The sequence below is a fragment of the Pyrgilauda ruficollis genome, unplaced genomic scaffold (genome assembly GCF_017590135.1).
Source record: "Pyrgilauda ruficollis isolate IOZ18807 unplaced genomic scaffold, ASM1759013v1 scaffold73, whole genome shotgun sequence".
Taxonomy (NCBI): Eukaryota; Metazoa; Chordata; class Aves; order Passeriformes; family Passeridae; genus Pyrgilauda; species Pyrgilauda ruficollis.
Genome location: NW_024529155.1, coordinates 282,684 through 309,941, shown reverse-complemented (window position 1 = coordinate 309,941; position 27,258 = coordinate 282,684). Strand labels below are relative to the sequence as shown.

General features: G+C 40.3%; 1 protein-coding gene across 5 annotated transcripts in view; it reads left to right on the top strand.

The window, feature by feature from the left end:
• The window catches only part of KIAA1549 (KIAA1549 ortholog), a 140,554-nt gene that overhangs the window by 102,135 nt on the left and 11,161 nt on the right, over positions 1-27,258 (top strand). For 2 of the 5 annotated variants that reach the window (XR_005956721.1, XR_005956722.1), the window contains exons 11-17: positions 11,429-11,631; positions 14,942-15,066; positions 19,547-19,752; positions 21,476-21,699; positions 22,880-23,028; positions 24,632-24,865; positions 25,798-25,850. Coding sequence is in view for 3 of the 5 variants with exons in the window: in XM_041485948.1 (XP_041341882.1) it covers positions 11,429-11,631; positions 14,942-15,066; positions 19,547-19,752; positions 21,476-21,699; positions 22,880-23,024; positions 24,632-24,865; positions 25,798-25,850 (1,190 nt within the window). In the remaining 2 variants the exon portion in view is untranslated. Of the gene's footprint in view, positions 1-11,428; positions 11,632-14,941; positions 15,067-19,546; positions 19,753-21,475; positions 21,700-22,879; positions 23,029-24,392; positions 24,431-24,631; positions 24,866-25,797; positions 25,851-27,258 lie in introns of those variants that run through there. The other 3 variants (XM_041485948.1, XM_041485947.1, XM_041485950.1) reach the window with 2 other exon arrangements.

Below are 27,258 nucleotides of genomic sequence, written 5' to 3'. Positions count from 1 at the left end.
ACATGCAGAGAGAGAACTCTGTAAATGTACTGTAAATGCAGATTGCATAAGTAAGCCACAGGTTGTGCAGGAGCTTTTTATTCTTAGTTAGAGTCGCTCTTACAAAGTTGCATTGTCCTCTTCAGGGAGATTCTTAAACCCTACAAATTTTACTGGATTCTATAGTCCCATGTGTCAGTCATATGCTTCCTTTCTTCTCTGCTTTCATTTAATTGTTTCATTCTGTTTTGAAACTCCTGGATTTTCCTAAAGCATTTTGGTATTCACTGAGGCAATATAAGTTTTATTTTTAATAAAGTTTTATTTTATATGTAAAGGTTTACTTTTTCAGAGTAGGTTGATTTCTGTGTTCCTATGGCCACCATTAAAATTAAGTCATAAGCTTCATAACCTCACAGTCTTATCTTCTGATGAAGGAGCCCAGTGCTATTATCTCCTGGCAGTTAGACCCTACATGACTTTTGGGTGTATGGGGTTTGGCTGCTTGGGTACACCTTGGTGAGGTGGGTGAGGCTCACGAGGTAGCTGTTGTACACAGCAATTCAGTCATACTGCCTGCATGTCATTGCCAGCACAGCTAATTGGCTTTGGTCCTTTAAATGCTCTGCGGACACCCCTTTGAAATAGTTGGGTCACAGTCCCTCACTTGTGATGGTCAGTAATAGCAGGTTTCCCACTTGAGTGGACATGGCTGTGTTGAAAAATTCCCAGATCCTGTAGTGACAAGTCCACAGGAGTATCCAAGATTGCATGAATCCTGTTGTGCCACAGCAGCCTTGAAGCTGCGTATGATCCAGATGCGCTGCTTGGCCCCACCCTGAAGGCCAGGTCATTCTCCAAGGCTGTGTAGATAATAGCAAGGATATTCTGTTCTGCACATTGGCTGTACCACTCCACCAGTTTGTCTTCTTTCCCTCTGGCCTTCCAGCTTCATGACAGGATCAGTGTCTTGCAGACAGGATGGCACAAGGATCCTGCTTTAAAAGGCTCATAATGGTACTTCCTGCAAAGAGTATTGAAAGGGAGCCTATTATTAAGGGATATTTTATTTATCTGCTGCCTCAGTGAATAATAACATAAATACATGGGATAGAAATCTTTTGTGGGAACTGATCATAACAAAACCATGTTGCATCATGAAGTAAGGAAAAATAAAGGATCTTGAAGAGATTGTGATTTGCTAATCCATCCCTTTGCGTCAAAACGGGATTAATAACACCTGTAAAATGTTAGGTTTTTCCATTGTGGAGATTAAATGGGAAAAGATGCTTAGATCAAAGTTATTTTTATGCTTTTTAAGCTGAGAGTTAAGGAAACAGGAGAACAGTGAATCTATGCAAGATTCATTGGTCTGTGCAAGGATAATTCTTTTGAAGAGATGATACTAAGATATTTAAAGGGCACATCAAATATTCATGACTTGTTCTGTAAGCCATAGCATCCTACTGGAAATTCACCTTGATGTAACCTGGGTTGTTGCACTGAATTAAGATGTCTTTGCCTTATGAAATAAAAAGAGGCACAAGTGATGTTTTTAAATAACAAGATTTTCTCTCTTGCCATTGCCTTTATCCACCATAACATTGTCCCAACCTTTTGCTTGTCCCAAGCTTTTTTTTCCTGCAAAGAAGCTTTTGTGGGCAACTGAATTTTTCTTCATGACCTGCACTGGGCCTTTGATGTTTTTGGTCAAAACCACTTCTTTCCTCTTCCCCATAGAGCAAAACAACCATTCTACATGTTATCCACAATGGAAGCAGAGTCAGCAGTATTACTTCTTTCTCTGCAGACATCCAAAAATTAAAATGGAGCCTGGTTCTCTTGGGGTTTCACTTTCCTTTCTGTGTTACAAACATTTGAAGAAAAATGTCAGATCCCTTCCTAGGACTTCTCAGCTGTAGACAGTTATTCAGGGAAAGGCTCCCTGCCCTAATGGCAAGAACTGGACAAGCTAATTGGTAGTTTATTTAGAATGTCTTGGATGTTCTCCTGTAAATGCTGGGTTTGCTGAAGTCATTGCTTTTGCAGTGATAGCTTTGAGTGGCTTGCTCAGTTCCTTGTGTATCCAAGGGCACATTTTAAAACCCATTGGGAAGAATGTCTGCTTCTCCAGTCAGATGTCACTCCTCTCTGGAGCCTTCTGCGTGCCACTGTGCTTCCTAGAGACTGAGTATGTCCTTCTGGTTCAGTGTCCCTCCTGTGTGTGTTTATACATGGCACAGGTGTAGTGTTCAAAGCCTTGGACAACGTCCTGCACCTCCTCCTGGAGCTGCAGCAGAGGTAGTGCCAGTGCTCGAGGGCTGTGCCAGCACAGCTCAGCTCAAGTGTCATCATCACCTGGGGGCTGTCACCAGCCCTTGCATGTCTGCTCTCATCTGCTCACGGTCACAGGTAATGAGTCATGCTTGCTGCAAGATGTCTGAGAGGCACTTGTGTGGATTTTGATTTCCCCCCTAAGCAGGAATATTTGATATCCAAATGTCATGTGTCAGGTGTAACTTTACACATCTGAATTGAGAATTTTGCTTATTATTGTATAATCTGTAGACTATCTTTTGGATGTTCCCAAGATCAGAGGCCAGCCCTGCTGGGGGCTAAATACTAGGCTTCTGCTCCTGATGCAAAGAATTCTCTTGATGTTTTGACATCCTGTAATCCTTTTGTTCATCTGTCTAATGTCGAGGCAACAGCTCTGCATTGCAGAAAAAATCAGTCAAAAGATACTCATGTTAAGAAAGGCAGCTGACACCAATCTTACAAAAACTATTTGAAAACTGACATGAGTTTATGCAAGAGATTCATGTTTGCATAACAAATAGCATTCATTTCTAATAGCTACCTTGACTAACTATCCAAACTGTTGTCTTCCAGACTGACTGGGGATGGCATACAGGATCTCCTTCAGAGTCAATAGCTGGATTCTAACGAGGGATAGAGTATTCAACATCTTAATTACTTCTCAACAATACATTTCTCTGATGGCAATTCCTCTGAAAGAACTCTTTTGTAGTAACTCTTCTTCTGTAATGAGGATTAACTATTCACAAGTGGTAGAAATAAAATAGCACACTTAGATACGCTGCTTATACAAATAGGTATAAAAAGTAAAATGTCTCCATCTGCTTTCTTAGAAACGTTTGAGTATCTGTCTTGAGATCATTCCAAAAGGCCAGCTAGCCCAGATGCCACAAGGAAAAGCCTAGAGAAGGGGAGAAGGACAGGGCGAATATATGGATTGCTCTGCCTTGATTAACTCTTCAGCCTCCAGTTATTTGTGTCTAAAAGTGAGGATATTTAGCAACCCTCAAAGTACTTTTTTTTTGCATGGACTTGTTTGGTACTTCTGAGCTCTCCTCAGCTGCTGACAGGGGTTTCCACAGCATGTTACATGAAGAACCGCATCATTTTGTTTCACCATGGTTTTATCCTGCTAATTTTAAGTTTTTCTGTGGTGGCCCTTGGTCCTTGTATTGGAGGGGACAGGGAACAGCTGATTCCTAGGCACTTCATCTCTGCCAATCCTGCTTTATAGACCTCTGTCATATTGCTATCTCTCTCATCTCTTTTTCCAATCAGAGGAGCCCCAGTTTTCTAATCCCTTCTTTTGAACTGGCATTTGAACCTTTGAATAATATGAACATTTCTAATTCTGTTCCATTTTTTTTGAGGGGGGAGAGTAGAATATGCCATTCAAAAGGTAGGGGATCAGTGGATTTATGGAGTCATATTTATGTAGTGGTTATTTTTCAGAAGGAGTTAAATAAAAAGAATTTGTTTTCAAGATACAGGTAAATGTGCCATCCTAAGCATAATAAGCCTCTGAGATGAGATTAATACTGGGGAAATAAATTTTTCTCTCCTAACAAAACACGATAGACAATATACTGTGGAATTTAACTGTTTTGGGAGCATGGAAATGCACCAAAATTAAATCATTGTTGCCTAAGGTTTTAATGTGCTATGCACTTGTGTTTGAAACTTGCAGTTTCATTTCAGTAAGCAGAATATTTCTGCAGTATATGGGAATGTACTTTCTGTGCTCGTTAAACCCCTCTTAGGTATATAAATATGTGAATCATTGAACCCAACAAAATATCAGCATGAAAAAATAAATGAAAATTGCTGACCTCTGCTCTATCTTGGAAATCTTCAGTTAAAAGTGGTAGCACTTCTGTCATTATTTGTAAGAGGATGGGTTTTTGGACTGTGTTGTCTCTGTGCAGATGGTGAGAGTCATGTTAGAATATATTTATTTGCCTCACAAGTTTAGAAGAGAGTTCCCTTAATTTGTAATTTTTTTTTATGTGTTGTGCTCTCTTAGAGGTTGCAGCTGGTGTTTGAGTTATGTACGTGGACTTAGAGGAGTAATTGTTAATGTAACTTAGGGATGCAAAATACCTGCCTATTGTATAAAGTTGCCAGTCTTCTTCTAGCTTATTCCTGACACTTCTATCCAAGCAGTGTGCAAAGGAACCTCACAAACTATGATTAAGATAGTATCCACCCAGTGGCATTTCTGTCTGAGAAGGAAAGCTAAAACTGTGTGTGATTCAAGAACAAAATTCTGCCTGTTAACAGCAGTTATCTCAGCAGCCTGTGGGCATATATGTACTCAGAGTTATGGGCTTTCAACAACATGATCCCTCTTGTATTTTGTGAAATTTACTGAGCTGTCATGGTAACATTAGTGTGGCAGGAAGAAATGCACAAAGGAGAAGAAGAGGGATGATGGAAATCCACAAGAAGAATCTGTCTTAAGAAAATATTTCAGGACAGGTGTCTTGAGAATCTCAGGCTTTATAAAGTTTTGTAAGTTTAGGGTTTTCTTTATTTGTTTTTAATCCTACTCCAGAAGCAAAATTCTTGAGGAGGTGTTTTCTGTGGGATTCCTGCTTTCCTTACTATTTGTTTGGTGGTAAGCAGTAACACAGTTCTGGCTTTCCAGCGGAGGGAAGGAGGACCAGAGGCTGTACACCAGCTTGTTCTGATTTTCTGTGCCAGTGCTGGCTATACAGTGTGCTACTTTTTCCCAACTTGATGGGAGAAACCCAAGCAGCTCTAAGCATATTTCTTTTCCCCAAGGACAGGTTTGCTCAACTGCTTTACCTATTCCCAGAAATGGCAATAGTTGACCGAAGTGCTGTTGTGATGACAAATGGGAAATGTAATTTGTATAGAGATACTTGGAGATAAAATGGGTGGCATTTTGTACCTGCAGCCTCTTTTTTGGCCCACAGCTCTCAAAATCCTGCTTCTGGTTTGAGGTTTGCCTCAAACAAAGGGCATAGGCTGTCACCCTGCTGTAGTGGGAAGGTGATGGCATCCCAAGTAAGATGTAATAAATACAGGGAACTGTCATTGCATGTGCACTTCTGTTTACATACAAACACTGTTACCAAGTAAAGGTATTTAAGTTAGAGACTACTTTTTGTTTTGGTCCCTAAACATATTTTCTAAACCAGCAAAAGTGAAGGACCCCCTCTGCACATTACTCAGTGATGCTTAGTGTTGGGGTTTTGTTTTAAAGAAGTTTGGCTTATGGTACAAATACATTGCATAATATCCCATGTCAGAAAAGAGACACAATGGCACAAAAAGACCTCAAGGGATACAAGTTGATCTTTTTTCAGTATTTTGAAGGTGGCTACGGAGTCAGAACTCTCCTTCTATGAGAACTTCCAGTATGCTTCTCTCATGAATGAAGAGGTTTTGTGTCTTAAATCAGATATGCATTATTGCTATTGAATCACTTGTATAAATTGTATGTATACTTTACAGGCAGTCCCTGGCCATCATCCCAAAGGGGCGTATGTCAAAGGAGAGCAATGCAAAGATACAGAGTTTGTACTTATGTGGAAAGATATGTAGGAATGATAATCGAAAAATGAGCTGAATAAGAAAATAAGACTTCGAAAGGTGAACTCAGTACTTCTAAATTCTTATTTATGGGTAGACTGGTAGGTGTTTTGAATATCTTGTGGAACAGTGACTGCAAACCTTATGGATGAATGATCCTTGTGGGAAGAAGATGTAGATGACTTTTTGGATGAGATAGTAGACACATAGTGAAAAAAGAGTTAAAATGAAGAAGACTCCACCAAGCACACAAGTAACTACAAACTCTTATCCTTTTTGATGCGTCATGAGAGTGATACAGGAAATTCACACTAACCCATGTTATGGTGCCCTGGGGATATGGACAAGAGTTTGGTGGTGTGAAGGGCAGGTTGTGAAGTCAGTTGGCAATGTGTAGTAGCTTTAAACTGTCCTAAATCACACTGACTTACAACTTCAACCCACATTACTTTCAAGAACAGTGTGTCTCATTGACTTGCTGTGTTTAAGCTTGCAGACTTTTTTTTTCTGAAAAGTTTCTTTATCCAGTAACTTTCTGTATGCTAGCAGTAAGGTCGTAAGTCAGCAGGACTTCTTTATAGGGATTCTTGTCCTGTTCACAGGTTATGCACTGACACTAAAGCACATGCTTAGCTCCTCTGTTTCCTTAGAAATGTATGTTAACAGCCTCTGCTCAATTCAGCTGGCTCTACAAGGAACAAGGCAAGACCATGGTATAAAATCAGTAGAAAATGGTCTTAATGCATTATTCTTCATATTATGTCCAAATGTAAGTGCTGCTTGTGGGAACTACAGGGAGAATACTGACTTAAGTGTATTTCTTTTCTTCTGCTTTCTGCTGGAATTACTCACGGAGCTGTTAGCAGCATTTGCTTTCTTGAAGACAGGTTGTTGACATTCCTGGTCTCTGCATCCAAAAAAACAATATACTGGCAAACATTTTGTATTTCAGTGACTTGAACAACACTGAAACTATTATCTGCTTTTATGCAACAAGAATTGACTGAGGTGCACAGATTTTGTTGGCTTCTGCAGAAATTATTTGATTTTTCCATAAATTGAGCTTCAAATACTGGTTTGGGGTTTTTTATATTATTTAATTCAGTATGTAACAATAGAATTAAAAACTCTCTTGACTTAGCAATATAAAATCATCTTTCTCTAAGATTTTGGCAGGTTCTGCATTTGTATAATAATAACTCCTTATGAGTGCAGTAATTTAGACATGTTCATTTTGGTGGTAAGCTTCAGAGTAGTTTGTCTCTTTCCTTTTCACAAATATATTAAAGATAAATTAACACTGCTAACAACTTACATTTAAATCAAGAAACATTTGCCAAGACTGGTTTTGTGCAGTGCTGGGTAAAGGCACCTGAGGCTGGTGAAAAGATGCTCATTTTCAGTACCTGAACAAATAACAGTATCAGCACAACTTAAAAAGTACTCTAAAAAAGATACCACATTCTTGGTGGTGATTAATAATGAGTAGTAGATGAGTGATCCACACATGGTGTCCTGACTGCCAGTCCCAAGATGGGCAGAGGTGATGCAACCTGTTACATAACTTGATCTAAAGAAAAGAAAGAACTCAGCAGGTGGCACACAGAAATTTTTAAGAAAACATTGGAAACATCTTCAGTCAGGAGTAACACCACTCATTTCACTGAGTCAGTGATTTGACTGCCTTTTTTTTGAAAAAAGCAGAGTTGTGGTTCAGTCCTTCAGACACTTCTCACTGAAAATGTGGATTTTGGCTGCTGTCATTTCTCAGTTAAGTCATAATGTTGTCGTGGTCTACAAGGAGAGGTATGAGAAGCATAGATTATGTTTTTAAGAGAACAAAGTAGGCTTATGTTAAGGTTATTTCTACAGTAGTAATCCTGTTATTATTTCTGTTTTCAAATAATATTATTTTTAGTAAGTGATTTTATCATTTTTTGAGGACCATCTTTCTGTATTCAGCCATGTATTATGTTGTGTATGTATGTATTGTCACATTTTTCTATTGCGTTGTTTCATTCATGTGCACAAGCACATACATGCATACAGTCTTTGTAGTGACTGGAGCTGGTAGTGCCAACTTAAGTTTTTTTAGCAAGAGATATCTAGAAATGTTTGGCTGTACAGAACTCTGTAAGACTTGAAACATTCAGCCCATTTCCATTCAAGTATCAGTTTGATACTGAAACTGTTTTTTAAGATGAGAAGAAGAGTTTGTTTTCCAAAAAAGAAGGTTAAGAGAAAATGAAATGCTCAGTCTGAATTTTAAAAATTGTTGTGGAGAAGCTCTAGTGCACATTCTGGGTCTTAGGGGGTGTAGGTTGTTGAAGGAAAGAGAACAAGAAGGTTTCTTTGGTGTGAGGGAAATGCTTTTGCTGATTCTGTGGGGAGATGCCAGTTTCTGGCTTAAGTTTTAAAAGTTTAGGAAAATGTTTGCATGACAAAGCCATTTTAGAGATATACCAGTTAAATTGTCAGAGGATTACCCCAGTTCTGTGCTTATGAGGTCTGTAGAGCTATACCATGAAGCTGACAGGGTTTTTCCTCTGTTGTGTTGTTATGACACCAGATGTTAAAAGTGTAAAGACTGATGAGCCTCAGGTTCTTGGATGCTGTCAACTGGCACTGGCAGCTGGCAGGAAGAGAGTGGGGCAGAGAGAATGGTTCTGCCTGTCAAGGAAGAGTAAGACCAGCTGAGGAGTTTACCTGACTCTGATTAAGAAAATATAGCAATAGGTTCTGTGGTGCCTGGGGTGGTGATAGCAGAGATTGGCCAGTCCTCTGTTGCCAGCAAATGTCCATGAAACCCTAAAGTCGTAGCCACCCTAGCTGTAAACATGCATTAAAAGTCTCATCTTGCATCCCCTTCACCTTTCAGTGTGTGTTTGCCAGCTTCTGTGTGACATGAGATGGGGATCCTACTTTTGCAGATAGCATTGTGACATTCTGCCCAGCCCTGACTAATGGCAGAAGGGCCAGTCTATACCAAGAATCTAGCAGGGTGGGAGAGAGCAAGAAGGTTTCTGTGGAAGAACTGAATTTATGATGTTCTAACTCAAGACTACTGCAATGCCTGTGTGTGGATCCAGTTTTGTGGTTCTTTCAGATAATCTTAACTGCCATTTGTTACAGTGTGAGTGCTGGTCTCTGCAGTACTAACAGCCTTTTAATTCAGCTGCTGTGTGGTCTGTCTGCACATAAACATTCATGCATACATATGCTGTGGCACATGTGCCTGTACGCATAAATATATCTGTTCCCATGACTGTGCTTAGATAAAAGGTCATGTTGGACTGCAACTATGAATAAGACTATTCAAAGTTTTTTTAAACATGAAAATTTTATATTTTTGTATGGTTTTTTTACTCCCAAACAGGTTTACAAACTCAGTCTGCTAGAATGACTCCAAGATAGGATGAGTTCATGCTTCAGACATGCAGCAACCTTAGTACCTTTCAGTAACCATCCTGGTAACTCCAGTCTCCTAGAATGTTTGTCTCTTCAGTTGTCCTTCCTCACCCCACCCATCACACTATTCAAAAAGCAGTAGTAACCTTGCAGGTTGATAAGAAAAGGGTAGAGAACCACCAGATTTTTTGTGGAAGAATTGTGCCTAGCACGTGGTGAAGAATGTGCTAAAAAGCCCCCTTTGGGGCTAAGGGCACTGGAGTCTGTGGAGGGGAATGTAGTGAAACGGGGGATGTGATCATCAGGAAGCAGCAGCAGGGCTGGGCAGGCAGGAGGGGGGAGTGTGAAAGGGTCAGAAGAAGGGAAGCCACTGAGGGTTCAAAGGAACAGTGCCATACAGAGGAATATCTTCTAGGAGAATAGACATAACTTCAAACAGGCTCTAAGTGAGGTGGGGTAGCTAAGAAGTTTCAGTAACCAAAGTGGTGCAGGCTGGCCACTGATAATTCTGACAGCAGAAGTGAAAAGTTTGTCTGCAGAAGTATTTGGGGGAGGGGTTTTATTAAGTAAGCAAGATCCTGAAGAGAAATGTTTAACATCTGAAGGGGAGAAAATTTCAGAAAGGCTTCACTATACAACAATGACTCAAAGAAATGGAGACACAGTTACACCTTCACCTAGTGTAGCTCCCTGGTGCCTTTTTGAATCAGTGGTTGCAGTCATTTGCATAAATTCAATAACTAAATCACCCATAATGCTGAATTGAAGGGACTATTGTAAAGCCCAGGACAAATGGACATGGCAGAAGACATCCAGATTTGTTTGAAACTTACTCATTTTGTGAGAAATTAACTCCAAAACCTCAGCAGATAAACTGTTGGTTTTTACAGAAGAGCTTTTATTGCCATCTACTGGCTTAAATAGGCAGTTTGCTCAAGTGCAAGAACCATTTGGAAAATGTTTGCTTACTGAGAAAATATTTTGAAGAGATTGTTTCAGAATATTCCTTAGGCAAGCTTATCTTTGGCATGATATCAGACGAGTCTGTTTGCAGTTAGCTGTGTTGGCCTGCCAAGCTTTATGAAAAGGGGTTCATTTAAACATCTGGAACCTGACACACCCATAAATGCACTCCAGCACATGCTTCACTTTGCAGGAAATCAGCTCTAGGAGCACACAGAGGAATTTGTGCCTGTGGTGTGCAGCAGGTTTAGTGTGCATGTGCTTCAGAAACTGGAGTTGTCAACGTTTCTTTCTGCTTTCAACTTGCAAACTACATAAAATTGAGTGGGGTTTGAAGAAAAACTTTCACTTAATTAGTTCTTCAGATCTTCCAATTATTCCAAAGCCCCCAAAAAATAAGCAGAGAGCGTGAAGCTTGGAGCCTTGATTAAGTCTGAATCACGTCATTGATAAGGTGATTAGATTTTTTTATAAATACGGTTATGAAAGTAAAAGGCTGAATTCTGTGTCTTTCTCAAGCAAGATGCCCATTGAATAAGGTCTTTAGGATAATTTCTCTAAATCCCAAAGCCTTTTATATATTTCTCTGTCTGTTTAGTATGAAATTCCTAAGAGATTTTCAGTTTTTATTCTGGAGGCATCAGTACTGGCTGACAAGTTATTGCCAGACTGCTGTATAACTCGAATCTGCAGAGTGTTTATCTTTCATTAGATGAACTAGGTGTTTGTACAAGCACTCCCAGATTTGGGGAGCTCAGAATGAGAAAGATTAACAGTGACAGTATTCAAATTATTTAAAATCCTGCATCCATTTTGGCTGGAAGGAATAGAAATATGACCTGGTGGTGGTAGCCATTTCAGTCTGTACATAGGTATCTACAGCCTTGCACTCACAACTACACAAAAAGCTCCTCACACGATGATTGAATCTAAAGAAATAGCAGTAAAAAATAGTAGCAGCATCAGAAGTCTATTTTTTAACTAGATTTATTGATTTAGAATTTTAAACTGTGTATCATATACTACAGTAAGGTGACAGAATTGTGGAGAGTTTCTTTTCCCTGATGCTCTCGTGTTCGTTCCTGAGACTGCCGTGGCCTGACCATCCTCTCAGTGGCCGTTGTTTGCAGATCTGAACCAAAGCCTTTGTACTCATTGTCACTTACTGTTCCTGTTTCTTGTCTTTGTTCTTTTCTCACAGCTACAAGCCCCCAGTGTGAAAGGCTTTGATTTTGCTAAGCAGCATCTGGGCCAGCACAATAAAGATGATGTCCTGATTATCCATGAGCCAGCTCCTTTACCAGGACCTATTAAGGACACAACCCCATCTGAGAACGGAGATGTGCCCAGCCCCAAATCCAAGACTTCCACAAAGCCTTCAAAGACTGTTCGACACAGAGGGAGGTCAGTTCACAGAGATAAAAACAAATTGCAGTAGACAACAGTTTATTAAGGGCTGCTGTATTTTTAGGGTAATTTCAGTGGAAAGAACTGTTCCAGAGCTCCAGAACTCACATTTTCTAGTGAGCCACCACTGTTACACCTCGCCACTCATCAGTACAAGGTTGTGAGAATTTAGTGTTCATTTTTCTTTTAAAGGGAACATACCCAGTTAAGAGGGGTATTTAAGATACTGCTGAGCTGACTGGAGTCAAGTCTTTACTTGTTCACTGGAAACACCAAGTGTATGTTTTCCAGTGCAGTCTCATGATCTCTAGCCACTAAGCCAGCAGGTGGTTAAAAACAAATGAAAACCACTGACAAAGATAATGTGTTTCCATCCCATTAATAGTGATCAATACATGTATGAAGAGTCAGGATTTCCAAAACTAAGGCGTATCTCCAAAATTCAGGGAAGATGCAGAAATGTTGTTATTGTCTGGGGGGGGGTCTCGTAGCAAACAAGTCTTATTCAGAGAAAGGAATGGTAATTCACAGCTGTGCAAATGGAGAAGGGTCTGTCAACCATCAGCAGAATTTTCCTCACATTTTCCAATAAGCACATGATATGACTCTCCCTTGCTGGAAAAATTGTGTTTGTAGGATACATGATGTAACAAAGCTGTGCAGTAGAGATGGATCTGCGCACAAAAAAAAATGTAGGAAAAAAATGGAACTCAGAAAAGACCCTCTCTGAACTACACTTTCACTAATTCTTCTTCCTTTCCCTCATTCTTATAATTCTTTGTCTCCAGCTCTGCATTCCCTGTGCTTATATCTATGTGGTACTGCACAGTGGGAGGAAAAAAAAGGCAAACAATCAAGAGCAGGGTTGGATGAGCTGAGAAAGAAACTAATGGTGCTTCTGTTGCAGGTCTCTGCAGCACAGCCTGCTCCTCTGTTCAGCCCTCTGTGCTTCCTCTAAAGCCCCAGTTGTCTTAAGATCCTTGCTTCACCTTCCCCATGTGGGCTTCATAAAGCTCAGTTTCCCCCTTCCAGATGTTAAGCCTGTCTTCTTAAATCCCTGCCTTGTAAGTACAAGACTGCCAGTGGAAGGTGGACAAAACTGGAAAATAATGGAAGAAAAGTGAGCTATACTAGTTTTGGTGTAACTTACATAAATTGAAACAAAGTAATATAAATCTGAAAGACAAATGCTTCTGTGTTTCTTTTTAAAAGTTCAGAAGTGACCTAGGACAGAGATGGAACGTGAGTGAAGGGAAGGCATCTATATTTATATGCAAATAAGCAAAAGAAATAAGTTTAAATTTGAGGCTGCTACTGTATTTTGGCTAGAATAATTCAGAAGATTAAGCAGGAGAAATTTCAGAAGCCAACATTCTAATCATACGCTGTGGTAGAAGGCCACCAGGTAATTCAGGTGTGATTTGCCCTTAGTGAAGCCATGTTGGCTGTCACCAAGCCCCTTCTTATTTTTCATGTGCCTTAGAATCATTTCCAGGACAATCTGCTCCATGATCTCCCTAGGCACAGAGGTGAGAGTGACTGACCTGGAGTTCAGACGCTTGAAATGTTTTCAGAAGAGAATCTCCCTCTTCTCCCTCATACTCCCTTGAGAGCAAATCTTCTTTTAGGCTTAACTATGGAGATGTTGCCATCATCTCCCTGCCATGCCGATGTGCCCGTGTCAGCTTGCGATTTGAAACATTTATTCCCTGAGGCAGGAGTTGAAATGTGAAAAGGTATCATACTGTGTTCTGTTGGGTTTAGCTGCTTGATGTTTTGTGAGGAAATACAGAGCTCAGTTCATCACAGTTCATCTCTGGATTGTATGTTACCTGCCAGGAACTCTAGTGGTGATGTGAGTACACGCTCTGTATCTGTAGGAAACAACAAACAAGAACAGCTGAGTTCAGAAAGCTCAGCATCCCTAGGCTCCAGCTGGGAGTTGGACCTGTTTTTTTGACTTGAGAGTATCCAAGTGCATATTCCTCAGCACTTACAAGAAATGGCTGATGTTGACTCAACACTATTTATGTTCCTATTACTTAGTGGTAATTTGGGTACGCTGAGGAAGGAGTATCATGGGAAATGCAGAGCACAATGAGATGAAACAGAAAGTCAGTAGGACATCTGGACACAGAGCTCCAGCCTCATACTCTGCTGAACCAGGACAAAGGTGATGGAGGTGATAGCTCTGCACACCCTCTTCCCCCACAGGAAAAGATGCAGTGATGCAGATCTCTAAGCTCATTGAGGACCATTTATCCTCTTTTTCCTGCTCTTATTTTTTTTAAATGGGATGTGACATTAGTATTACAGTCCTGCAGATCAGGGCATTGTTTAGGGAGGAGAAAAAGGGAAGTTGAATTCAGAGCTGCAAGAAGTAGATTTAACTTCAATGGACTTGTCAGGCTGCATATAGTTATCTTAGTCTGTGTGCTCTAGCAGGGTGATGTTTAGCCAAGAGCCTCAGTAGCTGGTTCAGATATACCCATCTAGCCCAATCAAATCCTGCACTAATGAGGTTAGTGCACAGACATGTGCGCACTCTCTGTGATTAACCCCCTGCCAGAATAGAATATGAGTGTTCACAGGACAAAGTGGTCACTAGAGACACTGTCACAAAGGCTGATCCCATGTGAAGAGACAGGCTTTGGTGTCAGGCAGTGGTGTGGGCCCTGTATTTTTTTCTATTTTTATGCTATCAGAATAATTTTACAGCTGAAGTATTTTGTTGGGGAAGATCATGGTATTTTTCTATATTGCCTACAAAAGCTGCAAACACTGAGATTTTTTTTTTTAGATAATAAATGTTCTTAAGAATCTTGTGACTGCATGGAATAAGTACATGAAAAAAGTATTTTTGAATGGCCTTACATTTGACTAGTCAGGGAAATATTCAGATAGATTTGTATTCTTAGCAAGAGAACACCAAGTTAGTAAGGCTGAATGTCAGACTAGCTACCTATGTGGGTTTCATATTCCTAATACAATTATTTTTTTTCTGAGAGGTAAATTGCTAGCTACAAATGCAGAGCTTTTTCTTGTAGTGTATTTTAAAGGAAAGATTACTTAATAATATTGTCACATGTGAATTGTGTTGCAGTCATTTTTCACACACAGCAACAGTAACATCGTGACAATGAATATCTAGCTATGATAATGTATTATACATTTACTCATAAACAGAGGAAAATGTTAGCAGACTTCACAAGGTATTTTAGCACAGGATTCTTTGTGTGTGACAATTATGCCCCCTTGCAAACTTGTGTTACGTGTTGGTTTGTTTGTTTTGTCATGTTTGTGGCAGAATTTCGCCATCAGATGCTGAATCCACAGCAAGTGAACAATCCAGTGGGAGAGAGACAGGAGAAGAAAGTGCAAGACCATCAACTGCTGCAAACGAGGGCAAGCCACGCAGAGCTGTGAAGAAGGGTTTGTTACCTTTTTGTTTTCCTCCTTGTGTGCTCTCATTCTTTACTCGGGTTGAAGAGTTACTTTGGTGCTGTAACTTTTCTAAACTCATCTTTGGCCATTGATTTTTCTGCTTCTTGCTGTGGAAAATCCCTTCATATTTGGTTTAGTTTCTTCTGTTGAAACTGTGATGCTGTACATTCCTTTCATTCCAGCAAGCTTTTGAAACAAATGGCTTGGCAGGAATGAATCTTGCCTCCTTTTGTCCCACACACACCCCCAGCCAACTCTGTCCAGCCAGACCTAATTGTGTCTCTCTTGGTAGCAGAATTGCAGACAGTTACATGGGCAGTAGAGGTCACAGCAGGATTTCAGACCACGGGGGTGTGTCTGTAACAGTAACTTTAAAAAAGTGATATGAAAAAAAATGGCACCAGAGAGATCAAAATTTTACAAATGAGTTGTAATTCAAAATACCTGCATGATTGTAAATTAGAAAGATCAAAATTCACTGCTACTGTGTAAATAACACTGGTATTTTTTTATAAAGAACCATCTTGTTTCCAGTTAAAGTGTCACTATTTTTCTTGGATGTACTCTAAAAAATATATATTTATTTATTTGAAAACATGGGAAAACATCTGAGGAGGGTTTGAGTTCCTCCAACCTTTCTGACTTGAATTCTCTTGCTCTGTTTTAGTGTTCTCCCATTTCTTTTTACCTTGAACTCCAGATTCATCTCTTCTTTTCTGTCTGGCTTAAAACTTTATGTAACATTTAACATTTCCTTTTGTAGAAATGTTATGTGTTGCTGCATCTGAATTACCTGGTAAAGGCAGCAAGGAGACTGTGTAAAATGTGTCCTTTCTACCTATCATGCCCTCACTGGGTAAAATGCACTATTTTTTCAGCATTTGGTGCCCCTAGTTTGCAAATCATAGGGACTATTCTTAGCATTCAGAATTTGAGGCTGTGTCTGCAGAGAGCTCTCTACTAAATGGGAGATTCAGTTCCCTTTTTGTGCAGCTGAGATTCAGCAGTTTGATCCAAGTTCATGCATCTCATTCAAAAGTAAATGCAGTCATCTTACTGCTGTGTTTTTTTTCCAGTTGCCATTCTAGCTAAATTACTTGTCATAATTACTGTGTTGTCTCTTCTTTTTCCTTTATGTTGTCAGGAGCAAACAGAGTGGGTAAGTAACCAGAGCTGGTAGTTGAGTACAAATATGAATAGGGGTGTTGGGGTAGCTGCAATTATGTCTTAAGGATGGAAGAGTTTGTCTTCTGAGTCTAAGAAAATTGCTTTTGAGCTATTGAAGTATAAAAAAGTCTCAGTAACACAAATTATAGTAATCCAGCACATTTTTCTAATTTTTTCCTCCCAATTCTTTCAAATTATTGAGGAAAACATCACTGTGAAAGAAGCAAAACTAGTGCAGCTGTTGGTCCTGAAGCCAGCTTTGTATAAACAAGTTGGAGATAATATTAGAATTAATGTAGAATTAATTAACTGGAAACCCAAGAAAAACATGAGCTACCTGCAAAGAAACACAAATATTTTGTTGTGAATTTTAGTGTTTTCTCTGCCAGGACTGAGACATGGCAAACATAAGGCAGGAGAAAGTTGATGCTGTCTTTGATAATGTATAACACATCTAGTGATAAAATAAGGACTGTGTCCTCTGATAGCACGGACCATCTGATAGTAGCCAACCCTCTGTCTGTCCTCCTGTTCTCTGCTGCTTTCCACTGGTGGGTGTAATGAGGCATCAGCTGCATCCTAGGGATGTCACCTACTGGGATGCAAAGAAACTGTGTGACATTTATCTCTAATTGCATACTCTGACATGGTTAAGATACCAGTGGATGAGTTGAAGAATCCCATTGACTTTATCTGATTTTGGATGAGGCCTGATGCACCTTGGTTGCTGTGTCTCTCAAGGGTGCAGGATGCAGTAACCTTTCTCTGTCTCCAGATGTATTAGTTTTCATATGAAATCATAGCTTCCTGACATTTCAGGTCAGTTAATGGTTTCAACTCAGGGAGCAGTGATGGACACTGATCCTGGCATGTGACCTGTATGGACTGGTTGTTAAAACATGATTTGACCATTATTGAGGTATTAAGTACCTCTCCATTATTTTTTAGCCTCAGCTGAATTATTCTGAAATCAAAATTTCATTCATGTAGTGCCATCCCATAGCTTTATAAGGAAGATTTTCTAAACGTGAATTATAGTGTAATATAAGAAATCTGAAATGAGAAATTATGCTTATTCTCTCTGTCAAAACTTCTTCAGGACCTTGTTCTTATGTTGGGTTAGAAACCATTTCTCTTTCTGTTGTATGTATACAGTGCTGTGCTGTTCCTGACTTCATCTACTTTTCTATACTTCCATCTTGATTTGTATTTATAGACACATTGAATGTAGACACACAGAGAGGATTTAAAGGTCATATGCAGCTTATGAGGGTTTTTTGTGTGTATCTCTTCTGTAAAAAAGGAGTAATAAATTTATGATGTTACTGTAGAGCCTTACCAAATTTTTTCAGTGGGGCTTCTGTTTTACCAAATGAGCTTAAGAACTCTTTCAGCTAAACAAGCACTTGTTTATGTGTGTACAAGTGAAAGTTATGGATGAAGTTATAAAGATTCAGAGTGAATGCTCTGTGTAATTGAAAATATTGGACCTCGCTAACCAAGTAATACAAAATTACCCTTAAAATTTTATGTTGGAGGTCAGTGAGCTTGGGAGCAGCTGATAGAGTGAAAAGGTGAGGAAAAAATTATGTTTGAGGAAGATGGATGCAGAAGTTCAGATTTCTATTGACCACATGATTGCTCTGAGGGGTTCACACTAACTACTTAACATATCGTGTGCCCCTCTCTGTGAGAGGCAATGCTTACACACTTCTGAGAGGTGCATGATGAAGATGGGGCTGTGAAGACAGCAAATGGTTAAGATCATACAAATAGGTACAGAAGAGAGACGTTTCATTTAGGCTCTCTGTCTTGTCTGGGACACAGAGGTCATGAATGGAGCTGTTTACCTTCATTTTAAGAACACTTGTACAGAGAAATCACATTTATTAATGATGCATGCCTTTTGTAAATGTGTATGTTTGACAATGCTTTGATCAAGTCTGAGAAATATGAAGAGGGATTTTGCTTAACTTGTGGCCAGACTGCTTTCCAGCCCAAAAGTAGTATGTTGTGAATATAATAAAGCATAATATTCTTTTCTTGTCCTGCTCCCTTGTTGTGCTGGAGGAGGCAAAGGAGCAAGTCATCTACTGTGACCTTCCACAGGAGATAGGATTCACTCCTCTTCTGAACCCTATCCTGCATTCCCAGCACATGTTGCAACAGGATCACAGCAGGGACTATTTTATTTCCCTTCCTGTCTGTTGTAGGTCGATCATGTTGATTAGCAATTGATTCTGTATCAGAAGCAAATTAGATTTTCCTCCTGATTTGAATATTGAAAACCACATCCTCTTATTAGAAGTCTGTGGAAAGATGGGGGACTGTCCCTCAACACTGTTGTGTTGCTTTGTAAGGAGTCTTGATCTCTCATTTTTTGTATTTCATGGTGAAAAGTAGTTTGAGAATGTGTGGCTTTGTCACATGGATAACACAAAAGGTTGTTTTGAAAGTTTTCAGTAGCTTTTGCAAGCCTGATCTACATAACAGTTTCTGATTTAGGTCCAAATCAGAAAAAAAATTACTAAATCTGTGCTTGACTGCAAATCACTGGGGTGCTCCTGTAGATTTCAAGTCTTTTGAGGGAGATGACCCATTTCCATTGAAGTAATTAACTGTTGGCAGGACCTGGGTGCACTTCCATGCATATTGGTTTCCATAATGTCTTTTGCTGATTGTATTTAAGTTGGTTTAACCTCTTCAAGAAATTACAACATGACAGTATTTATGCAGCTTTCTCATTATTATGAGAACTATTTATCCTGTCACAGAGAAAAAAAATCTGCTTTAAAAGCTTTAATCAGTAAAATGTAAAATTCTTTGTGTTTTGTGTGGATTTCTAAGGGGTTTTCTGTTGGTTCCTGTATCAGTCCTATCACTTAAGAAATGCATTTTCCATTGAGACACCTTTCATTGCTCTTTGAACCCCCATTTGAGCAATTTGCATCTCCTTAAGTACTGATAAGAGGAATCATTAGCAGAATGTACTTAAACAGCTTTTTATGCAGGAAAGTAGATTGAGATTTTGGGGGTTTGCAAGTGCCAAGAGCTTGATTTACAGAAATAAAGAATGACAGCTCACCTTCTGGAAATATAATGGGAAAATGCTTATAATTTGCAGACCATGGGGTAAAGTTGTTGTACACTAAATGTCAGTCAGCTGGAAGGCCTGTAGGGCAAATTAGACACAGATGGAAAACAGGGCATAGTTTTGTAGCACAGCATCTGTAGAGCTTAACATTTGACTGTGATAACCCTGGCAGCACTGCTTCACTCTGTATTGGTTCTGATAATTTAGGACCTCCTCAGACCAGCAGTGGAAACGAGCAGCACTCCTCAGCCTCTATCTTTGAGCATGTGGATAGGATGTCCCGTTCCTCAGATGCCAGCAGGCGGGTCCCAAGCAAGATCCAGCTGATTGCCATGCAGCCCATGGCAGCACCTTCTCTTCAGAACTCAGTGCTCTCCGATCGGGTAGCAGAGACCAACAAAATTAATAAAGAGGTATTTCTGAAAGTGCTTTGCATGTTTCTGGAGGATTCTATGCCTAGCCAAGTGGAAAGTATCCAGTTTCTTGTTATCAGGAGTTCCTTGTAAACTCCTTGACAAGTTACAGGAATAATCCTGTTTCCATCCAGAGAAATTATCTGACCTGTTTTTAAGAGATGCCTAAACCAAAATTTAAACACAGAGAGGATCTGCTGGTCAGGATACCTTTGTGTTAGCATCCTTTTGCTAGTTAGCAGGACATGACTTAAAGACAGTTGTGCCAATTAATGTATGAGAATTGAAACATATGGCCCACCTTGGTTTTCATTCTATGCTATTCTTTTACTTTTCAGGACTGAGGATGTTGATTATAAAAAGAAGTTATCTCAGAACATTCTGGGGTGTGAATTTACAGCCCAGTCATTGCTTTCAACTTCTAATGTGTTTACCTGATAGTAAATATACAAAATTTCATGCTTTCTCTGAGGCTCGCGTTACTATTAGCAGAATATGAGCATGCCTGGGGCACAAGGAGAGGTGATGCCCCATAAAACCACATCATCCGCTGCCTGACAGTAGCACCTACCTGCATCCTGGTTTGGTGTAAGATGACATTTTTTCATAATTCAGAGTGGATGATTACTCAAACCTGTACCTGAATTTTGATTACTCAAAACTGTAACTTTGTCAAGAATCTGTGTTGCTCAGTACCTTACTGAAGAGAGGCAAATATATGTATTTCTAGGATACAGAGGCAATAGGAGCCACAAAACAGAAATCTGTCTGTATGGGCAGAAGACATATGATTCTAACTATGAGCATAAAGAACAAGTCTGACTTGTGTCCTGTATATGCTTTTATTTTTTCAGATTTTCATGAGAGAATACACAAAAATCAATTTTTAGTTGGTTCTTAATTTGCTGATGCTGATGTGTTCCAGAACTAGTCCAGCACAGGCAGGGCAGTTGTGGCTGCCTAATCTGGTGCTCAAGTGTTTACCAGTAATAAGAATAATTTCAGTGGGTTTTGGGCCAGGACTTAAAAGTGTGGTGTTACAACAGCTTTACCCTGATAATGAGATGTACTCCATGAAATTTGAAAACAGGTAGGAGAGAGTCATGAAAACTCAGCCTTCAGGATAATGTAGAGCTGATAGTGCCTTGTTCATCTGGGTATCTGGGCCCTTGTGCTGCTGCTGTGTTCCTGCATAGCATATGGGTGCCTCTCATGCACAGCAGAGGCACTGAATTACGAGCTCAGTTGGCTCTTGAAGTTCCTGCTTCTTATGTGAAGGAGGTCATTAGAGGGAAGGGATAGCAGATTATAACACTGTTGATCAAATATCTATCTGTTTGCCTAGCATAGCTAACTTACAGACTGGTTAGTCTTTTCAGAGTGGCGTTACATCTGGCAGATAGGAGGAGTTTTTGTGTTCCTCCTGCCTTTTATTAACAAATTGCCACTTCCCTCTAATTGTACCTGCTGTGCTGGCAATCGTGCTGTGTATAATAGTACATCTACCTGGGGAGACAATGGGGAGACTGCAAAATATCCAGGAAGGAAAGTCTGCTCATCAATTGTGTGACTTATTTCAGTCCTTCAGAGATTTGGGAGAGGGAAGCAGGGGCAGGCAGAGAGGTAGGGAGGAGAGGTTTACAGAAGGGCAGCAAAATCCAGTTTGCAAAGTATACAACTGCAAAAATATTCCTCCCTTTTTTTTCCCTTCTCCTTCCTGAAGATACAAACAGCCCTGAGGCATAAATCCGAGATCGAGCACCACCGCAATAAGATCCGCCTGCGCGCCAAGCGTAAAGGGCACTATGAGTTCCCAGTGGTGGATGACGTGGTGGTGGTTGACTCCAAAGAGCAGCACAGAATATATCGCAAGGCACAGATGCAGATTGACAAGATCTTGGACCCTGGAGGCAGTGTGCCTACCGTCTTCATAGAGCCCAGGAAGAGGTAGGGGTTTCAAAGGTGGAACAAACAATTTTCTTTTAGAGTCAGTGCCCAAACTACATCAAAACTGTACTTCTTAACTGTCAGAGCTGGAAATCATTTTGATCACTAGTTGAATTTGAGTTATCTAGGTGAAAAGGATTGGGTTGTTCTAGACACTTTTATTTCTTTCAGTATATGCTGCTATGTTTTTTATTTCAAATTATGTTTTTACAAGTTCTCAGAAGTGACTTCTTGATAAATAATCCTAAATGTATGAAAACAGTCTTAAAACAATTTGGTATTTGCTCTGCCATTTGTTTGAATAATTCTTGTGTGGTGTAGAGGGATCAAAATTGCAATATCAGCACTAAAAAAGAAACCTGCAAGTAATGCATATGCAAGTAATATAACCAGCAAGTAATAATATTTTTATAAAGCAGGAGGAGGGGAGGGGAATATGTAAAATAAGGAAAACCTTGAACGACCTAAAAAGCGTGAAGATTCTGAATGTTAAAGATAAATTCACAAATCAATGAGACTATCCAGAGGGAATACATAAAAGATTATAAGGCACGTCTGTCAGCATCACAGATCTGCCTTCCTGGCCTTGTATTTGCAGAGAAAGTTTTCCCTGTGTTCTGTTTCGGGCTTATGAATACAGGCACTTTGTTCCTGGAGCACTGGTGCCCAGTGGGTGCTTCTGCACTGATAGAAAGTAGCTTTTCTCCAGGGGTGTGGATTCCACAGCTGGTTTGCCTGGTGGGGTTAAACCCTCTTCACCAAGCACAAAGCCTTGTTGGCAGTGTAATCTCTTCTGCAGCTGCAGATGTGTCACACACATCTGCAGCTGCAGAACATGGGGAGCTGGAACACAGCCAACCTGGACAGGTGAATGTAGGAGGGAGGTGACTCTGGAGAGAATTTAAGGGAAGAATGGGATGTTTCAGAGAGTTGCCAACGAGAGTGTTATTAAGAGAAGCTTGAGGAAAGAGATTTGAGCTACCTAATGAGACTGGCATGGAAAACTGGGAAAGGGAAGAGAAATGGGGCTGAGGCAAGGGTTACTTGGAGGAATGAGCAGAGGAGTTCAACCTTGAGAAGAAAAATTTCAAAAATAATTGTGATTACCTTTGTGTCTCTCTCTCTCTCTCTCTCTGCTTTTAGTTTCTTTTCTCTGCTTTTTGTTTCTTTTCCTGTTAAGTTCTCGCACAAAACGTTCTCCCAAGCAGCGCCGTCGCCATCAGATAAATGGGAGTCCAATTGATGCTGAAAAGGACAGGTTAATCACAACTGACAGTGATGGGACATACAAAAGGCCTCCAGGAGTCAATAATTCTGCATATATTGTATGTATGTCTCTTGAATGGGAGGAATGTTCTGATAATGATGACAGCTGTGACATTGGCAGGTTTTTGGCCTTGTTTGTGGTCCATATGATATGGTTAGTCTCAGTCATGCAGTTAGCTTGTAAATCAAAGTGAAATAAGGATTTCATTGACAGTCTGTCATTTTCAAGCAGTAAAATTCTGCCAAGTATTCCTTGATATTACAGAGGCCAAGAACCAAAGCCTTGTTTGCATTAATGCCACTGTGTTATGCACATGAAAGTGTGCTTGACATGTTCCACAATGTCTTGAACATAGTTTCAGTCTAGTCCAATTTGCTGGATGTTATATATTCATATATTACAGCAAATTTCATCCTTTGCTCTTACAGAGTAGAAGACTCAGGTCTTTTTGTGAGAAATTTTCTCATCTTTCAAATGTGGCAATTAATTATTAATGATAGAGAAAAACATCTTTGTACTACTGTAACTTGAAACAATTGTAGTGCAATGACTTGAAAATTAATTTTATCTCACATCTAAAAAAAGAAAGATGCTGGAGAATACTTCTGTTCAATCATATCCATGTCACAAACAGTACTTAGGCATCTTTAACCACTTCTAAGCAGATTTCATGAAGCCAAATGCTAATATTGGAAGCCCCTGGACAGTTTTTATCTTTAAAGATGGTTTAATAATTTTAAGAATTTCACTGTTAGCTGCATATGCGGTCAGGTGACTCTAATGTCAATTTCTGCAGTTTCCCTTTGCCTTCAAACATGAGTGTGATGATTTTAATGTCATGCTGCAGTAGAATGAATTATCATCTGAAACTGTTTAATTAAGACATGGCACACAGCAGGCTCAGCCCCTTTGGCATCTGCAGTGAGACTGCTCAGAATGCTAAGTTCCTAATAAAGTAGAGGCTTGTGCCTCTTGACGACTGATTTTGCAGTCTGCATGCAGTGGTAAAAATGAGCTCTGATAATAAGTCTGCTGTTGTAAAGCTCGTTTAATTTCCTCTCACTGATGAACAATAAGCCCACGTGGTAAGATCCCAGGTAGTAATTATGATGCATGCCTAAGGTATTGCTGCAATGAAGCACTTAGATGAATCCCATTCAGGTGATGCACCCAAGTTCAAGCTCCATGCAGGTTACCACTTAGCTCCTTAACAGCTTCCTTTCTGCGTTTTTCTAGGAGATAATTGTTTAATGTTACTGCTGATGTGGTCAGTTATAAGCTAAAGACTGAATTAATTTCTTAGAGTTGCAAAAGCTGCAAAGAAGTCAAAGATATAGACAGAGCTGATTGGTTTCTTTTCTGGGTGGAGAAATGCTGTCTGCATGACTTGATTACATGCTTGCAAACCCCAAGATTTCTGTTATAGCTGAGTAACTCCTGTCCAAAGCTCTGCTGCCTTACCTGAGATCAGAGTCCTTCAGATCTCACCGAATGAAGTGTTTGAGCTGCTGGTGTTACATATGTGCGTGCAGCAGTGGGGAGGGTAAGGGCAGATGCCGTGGTTCTAGCCAAGACTTTGTTGCTCAGACTGAAGGCCCACAGGGGCTTGGAAGCCAGTTAGATCTTCTCCGTGGCTGCCCTTCACCTTCCTTCTGTTTCCTCCAGTCCGACCCAGACTTGCCTCCCGAGCCCCAGACATCATCCTCGGCGGATCTGGGGAAGTTCCCGGGCCTGCCCCCGCACCCGGTGTCGCAGTACGTGCCCCCGCAGCCGTCCATCGAGGAGGCCCGGCAGACCATGCACTCGCTGCTGGACGACGCCTTCGCGCTGGTGGCTCCCAGCAGCCAGGCCGCCAGCTCCACGGCCGTGCCCCCGCCCGGGGTGTCGGCAGCACAGCCGGTGAGTAGCTGCTGGGCAAGGATGGATGGCCTGGGGCCAGCTGGGCAGGGAGCAGCACGTGTGGGATGCGGGTCAGACGGGCAGGGAGTTAGCGCCGCTTGAGCCGCGGCCGCTGCTGTTGTGCCCTTGCTGTCAGGGCTTAGCACAAACGCGGAACGTTCCCAGAACAAGGAGAATTCAGAAATGACTGTCACAAGATGGTGAACTTGCTTTCTGAGCTGTTTGCTTTCTTTTCCCTTTTCCCATCTCAGCCACAAGAGAAGACAGGAGTTTTCCTTTAGGATAATTTCAGCTCTTCCCAGTTAGGATCTTTGACGAGTCAGTTTTGCTGTGTCTGAGAGTCAAACTTTTTTTTTTTTTAAATATGTGTGGTAGTTCCTATTTTGACAATAAAAAAAGAATGTATTTGGCATAGGTCATATTTTTCAGCAGGATATCCAAAAGCTTTCAGGAAGTGAGGGATAGAGAAGCAGTGTTTCTGTGTATGATTTTTTTGTGTTGATGGAGCACTGAAACACATGGGTAATCCTGTAGGTCATCATGAGGAGTTCTGATGAGTCTGAGCCCTGTGGTCTCTCTGCTGCAGTCTGTTGCTGTTTGAGGTCAAAAGAGATTTCCAAATGCAAAGCTTGGTGTTTTGCTAAGTAGACATTGGAGCAGCTCTTGATTTTCCATGAGTGAGAAAAAGTATTTCTGAAAGGTTTTTAAATTAAGACTCTGATCACTAAGAAGAGACTGTAGCTGCTGTAGCAGTGATTCCCAGATCTTCTTGTGCTCCTTTGTTTGTAAAACTTAAATTCTTATGGCTACCATCAAGTCCTACATAGAGGCTTAGTGATCTCTGCCATTCATCATTTAAAAGGCAGACCATGGAGTTCCCAAGGTATGAATTTTGATTTTAATTTGGTGGTTTTTTTTCATTCTCCTGACAGAGATACATGGAATTTGGAATGGCTCCGCCAGCAGCACCAGGTCTCCTACCGAGGTAGCTTTTTACTGATCAAATTATCATTTATTATTTTCCTTGCAATTACTCCAGATTTCTTACTGGCACTGGTATATTATTATGCAAAGTACTGTATAAATGAGAAGTAACAGGAGTCCAGATCCAGTCTTTGTTATTTATTTATGAAGCATAAATGACATATGCATGCTGTATGGAATCCAAGCCTCTGTTTAAAAGAAATGTGTTTCTAGCCCCTCAGCTGTAGCAAAATCCTTCCAATATTCAGTAAACCACTGAGTATGAGCTTTTGGAGAGCCTGAAACAGTTACTCAGATGCATGTAATTCTCCCTGTATTCTTGCTTTCATCTTGTTTCTGTATCCTCAGGGCAACACTCACTCACAACAGCTTTCATATGACTAACAGATTCGTGCTATTTTTAACCAAGTTAAGAATAAATGACAGAGCACAGTGACCCTCACAGAGAAAGTCTGCCTTGCAGCCCTATTATTATAAAATCAGGGGAAGAACAAATTTTCCATGTTCTCCTGCCCTTGCCATGAGAGAATTGTGTAAAGGGGATAAAACAGTTGTCCAGGTGACTGTTAATTTCACATTTGGTTTGTGTGTTTTAACCACGTGTGAAGTTGGACACTTGAGTCATGGTACTCACTGGGGTGAGATTTGTCTCAGTCTCTCCAAGCTGCTGCAGCCAGGCTGGTAAAATGGTGGCCTTGTGCTGCTCTCTCATTGCCTTCTTAGAGTTCACCATGTGAGATGAAATCCCACTGCTATTCATGTCATTCATCAGACTTCACCTGAAGTCTCACTGCCTTGGAAACTTGATGGTAAAATAGCTGTGAAGAACTTTGCTTTATTTATTGTTCTGCAACCTGTTCTCTGATTTTGAGAAGACCAAGTAGAAAAGGAGGAGTTTCTAAGCATCTTGCATAGTTCTTGGCTGGAGGTGACAGTTTCAGTGCGAGTTGAGCATACATGAAATGGCACACAGTATGTACATATTCAGAGAAAATGTGATAAATTAATCATGAAAGTGCTGTAGTCCATGTTAATACACCTGGGCAAGATAGTGTCTTCACAATGTATTTTTGTTCAAAAGTTAATCATTCTTTGGCATAGGCAGCCTGAATTTATGTTAATCACAAAAGTCCAAATGCTGGTTTTGCCAGTGTCAGCAGAGTAAGTTAACAATCTGCAAAGTCATTGATCTGAACAGAAAGAATTCCTCTAAGTTTTCATTAAAATAGAAAGCTTCCTAAGGCTTGGTCAATAGAAAACAAGTTGTCATGGTTGTGCAATGAGAGTTATTCTCAAAATCTGAAGACAATGATAAACAAATTGATAGGAGCAGTGCACCAGCTAGAGGAAGGAAAAATAACCTGAGGTCAGTGTGGTTAGGTGGCATGTATCAATGTCATAGTCCATTG